The sequence below is a fragment of the Netta rufina genome (genome assembly GCF_964035555.1).
Source record: "Netta rufina genome assembly, chromosome: 9".
Classification (NCBI taxonomy): Eukaryota; Metazoa; Chordata; class Aves; order Anseriformes; family Anatidae; genus Netta; species Netta rufina.
The window spans coordinates 18,811,336-18,815,179 of record NC_140132.1 but is presented as its reverse complement, the minus strand read 5'-3'; the positions used below and the strand labels follow the sequence as shown (position 1 = coordinate 18,815,179).

The 3,844-nt window shown below is 52.4% G+C and overlaps 1 protein-coding gene across 1 annotated transcript; it reads left to right on the top strand.

Annotated features, from left to right (window-relative positions):
* Positions 1-1,135: 1,135 nt before the first annotated feature.
* On the top strand, positions 1,136-2,083 carry SOX2 (SRY-box transcription factor 2; the record flags this gene model as incomplete). Its single annotated transcript, XM_084292367.1, has 1 exon — positions 1,136-2,083. The coding sequence occupies one exon, from the start codon at positions 1,136-1,138 to the stop codon at positions 2,081-2,083; it is 948 nt and encodes a 315-aa protein (XP_084148493.1).
* Positions 2,084-3,844: the final 1,761 nt, after the last annotated feature.

Sequence of the window (3,844 nt, the reverse complement as noted above, 5' to 3'; positions counted from 1 at the left end):
GCAGCCTTGGGCCGCCGCGGGTCCCTGCCCCGCCGTGTGTGCTCCGCGGGGGGACTTTTGGGGTCCCCTCCCCATTGTGCCGAGTCTCCCCGGCACCGTGAGACCGGAGGAAGGGCTCGGTGCTGCGGACACGGAGGGGGCGCACCCCGGGCTGTGCGGAACGGCCTCGGCTCCCCGGCGGGGAGGCAGCGGGCAGGGGGCTCCGCTCCTCCGAGCACCCCATGGGTGGGGAGACCCCGGCCCCACGGGTGGGGTGAGCGTTGCCCATGCGGGACCCCGTCGGTCCCGGGGGGGTGCCTGCAGTGGGGCGTGGGGGGCCGAGGGGAGGCCGAGGCTGGGGAGGGGGAAGTCTGGGGGGAGGCCTTTCCCTCTCCGCGCTCCCCCCACGGCTTCTCCCAGCCTCAAGCCAACACCAACTTGGGAAAGGGGAGGAAAAAAAAAATAGGAAAAAAAAAAAAACGTCGCAACAATGCTGTTTACCCACTTCCTCCAAAAGGCGTGTGTGACCTGTTGCTGGAAGGGGAGCTACAAAGGCTTCCCAGTGGCTGCCTGGGCCGCCTCTGGGCCCGCCCCCCCCCGCCGAGCCGTCCCGGCGGCTCCGAGCCCCCGCCCCGTTTCATGCAAAACCAGGGGTAGAGACTTGTCCTCAGTGGCGGAGCCGCCGAGCGCTGATTGGCCGGGGCGAACACATTTATTCCCTGACAAGCCCCCATCACATGGATGGTTGTCTATTAACTTGTTCAAAAAAGTATCAGGAGTTGTCAAGGCAGAGAGAGAGAGTGTGTGTGTTTGCAAAAGGGGGTAAAGTAGTTTGCTGGCTCTTTAAGACTGAGGTGGAGAGAGAGAGAGAGAGAGAGAGAGAGAGAGAGAGGCAGGCAGAGAAAAGGGAAAAAGGAGGAAGAAGAAGTTTTTTAAAAGCAAGGCTCCGGCGGTAATAATAGCAGTTATTAGCATTATTAATCCATCAGCGAAGAGGAAGATTCTGATCGTGATCCAAGTGTGGTTTTGGGGAGTCCCCCTCCCCCCTTTCATACCCCTCCCTAGGAAAAAAAAAAAAAAAAGTCCGGCTTGGGACTTTGCTGCCGCTGCTCCTCGCTTCTCTGCTCAAGGCTGGTTCCAGGCAAAAGTAGTTTGAATGTACAACATGATGGAAACCGAGCTGAAACCTCCCGCCCCCCAGCAAACTTCGGGGGGAGGCACAGGCAACTCCAACTCGGCCGCCAACAACCAGAAGAACAGCCCGGACCGGGTCAAGCGCCCCATGAACGCCTTCATGGTGTGGTCCCGCGGGCAGCGGCGGAAAATGGCCCAGGAGAACCCGAAGATGCACAACTCCGAGATCAGCAAGCGGCTCGGGGCCGAGTGGAAACTTTTATCCGAGGCGGAAAAGAGACCCTTCATTGACGAAGCCAAGCGGCTCAGAGCTCTGCACATGAAGGAGCACCCGGATTATAAATACCGACCCCGGAGGAAAACCAAGACCCTGATGAAGAAGGATAAGTACACGTTGCCAGGGGGCTTACTGGCACCGGGCACCAATACCATGACGACTGGGGTAGGGGTTGGGGCCACCTTGGGAGCTGGGGTGAACCAGAGGATGGACAGTTACGCGCACATGAACGGCTGGACCAACGGAGGCTATGGGATGATGCAAGAGCAGCTCGGCTACCCGCAGCACCCGGGCTTGAACGCGCACAACGCGGCGCAGATGCAGCCCATGCACCGCTACGACGTGAGCGCCCTGCAGTACAACTCCATGACCAGCTCGCAGACTTACATGAACGGATCGCCTACCTACAGCATGTCGTACTCCCAGCAAGGGACCCCGGGCATGGCCCTGGGCTCCATGGGCTCGGTGGTCAAGACGGAATCCAGCTCCAGTCCCCCCGTAGTCACCTCGTCGTCTCATTCAAGGGCTCCTTGCCAAGCTGGGGACCTTCGGGACATGATCAGCATGTATCTACCAGGTGCTGAAGTACCAGAACCAGCTGCCCCAAGCAGACTTCATATGTCCCAACACTACCAGAGTGCACCTGTTCCTGGCACAGCCATTAATGGCACACTCCCTCTATCACATATGTAAGACAAAGGGGCTGGGGGGGCGGAGGGGCGGGGGGGGTGGGGGGAGGAAAACTAAACAAAACAAACAAACAAAAAAACTTTTATTAGAAATTCTGGACTTTTTTTTTTTTTTTTGGACTATTTTTGTACAGAGAAAACCGGGGGCGGGGGAGGGGGGGCAGAAATAAAACCGACGAGGAACTTGTATAGAGCTTGGAGGGGAAGCAACTACACAAAACTTTTAAAAAGTTCTAGTGAAAACGGTAGGAACTTTGCAGAAAGTTTGCAAAAGTCTTTACCAATAATATTTAGAGCTAGACTCAAAGAGCGAAGAGGAAAATGTTTTAATATTTGCAGGCAACTTTTGTACAGTATTTATCAAAATAAACATGGCAATCAGAATGTCCATTGGTAATATAGAGAGGAAAAAAAAAAAAAACAAACTCGAGAATTTGCCAATTATTTTTTAAAAATAGAGTCTACTTGGAGCATTGTGGCTTTGGCAGCTGAATTTATAACAGCTGCGAGAGGAGAGGAAATTATTTTACAGCGTTTGGACATTTAAATTGTTTTAGAAATTGTACAAAAGGCAAAAACGGTAGGACGAGTACTTGCGAACCATGGGCTTGGTTTGCTGTAAAAGGGCAAACGTTTAGATGTACTAAATTTTATTTTATTTTATTTTTTACTTCTTGTTAAAAAGCAAAAATTGCCATGCAGGTTCACATGCCGTTTGTTAATTTATAATAAGTTTTTGTTTCCAGACTTCATCCTGTTCAAAGAAAAGAAAAAAAAAAAAAGAAAAAAAAAAAAGAAAAATACCAACCTGAAATTACTGTGTTTGAAATATTTTCTTATGGTTTGTAATATTTCTGTAAATTTATTGTGATGATATTTTAAGTTCTTTTTTTTTTTTTTTCCTCATTTTCCGTAGTTGTATTTTAAAGATTCGGCTCTGTATTATTTGAAATCAGTCTGCCGACAGTCCATGTATATATTTGAACTAATACCATCCTTATAACAGGTACATATTCAAGTTAAGTTTTTACTCCATTATGCACAGTTTGAGATAAATAAATTTTTGACATATGGACACTGAAGTTCCGCTTGAGTCTTGGATTTATTTTTGCAACGCAAGCTGTTTTTGGTTTTGTTTTTGTTTTTAATAATACATGCGGCAGAAGCTCTCCCGGGGGCCAACCGAGCACTGGAAATAACGAGCATTGCAAATGTAGGAGCGTGAATATTTGTGTGGGTAGCGAAGGGAGAGGGAAGGTGCAGCAGGCGGGACGCGCCAGGTCCCCGGGCCATGCTCCGGGGGGCAGGGGCCGCTCGGCTCCCGCTGCCCCCCGGGGCCGGTGGCGATGCCGGTGGCGATGCCGGTGCTGGTGCCGGTGGCCACTTGTTGCCTTCCTCGGGGCCGTGCCCGAGCCGGCGGCTGGGGGACGCGGCGGCCCGGCCTGCAGGGCTCGATCAGCCGGAGCGTTTCTTTCTCCCCCCCCGTGTGTCCTCCCCTCCGTGTCCCCCCCCGTGGGGAGCTGCCTGTCGTGGCCCCCCGAGGCCGGGCTGCCGGGGGCTGAGCGCTGCCTTTGTTCGGGACTTGCTCAACTTTTCCTCTCCTCGCTCCGGGGCAGCGCAGGAGGAGGTGAGAGGTGGGGGCGGGGGGGTTCGGCTGGGCAAAGGTAAGAACCGACAAAAATGGAGCAAACAAACAGAACAACCCCCCAAAAAAATATATATATATTAAAAAAAAAAAAAAAATCGAATGCCAGAGACTTTCACC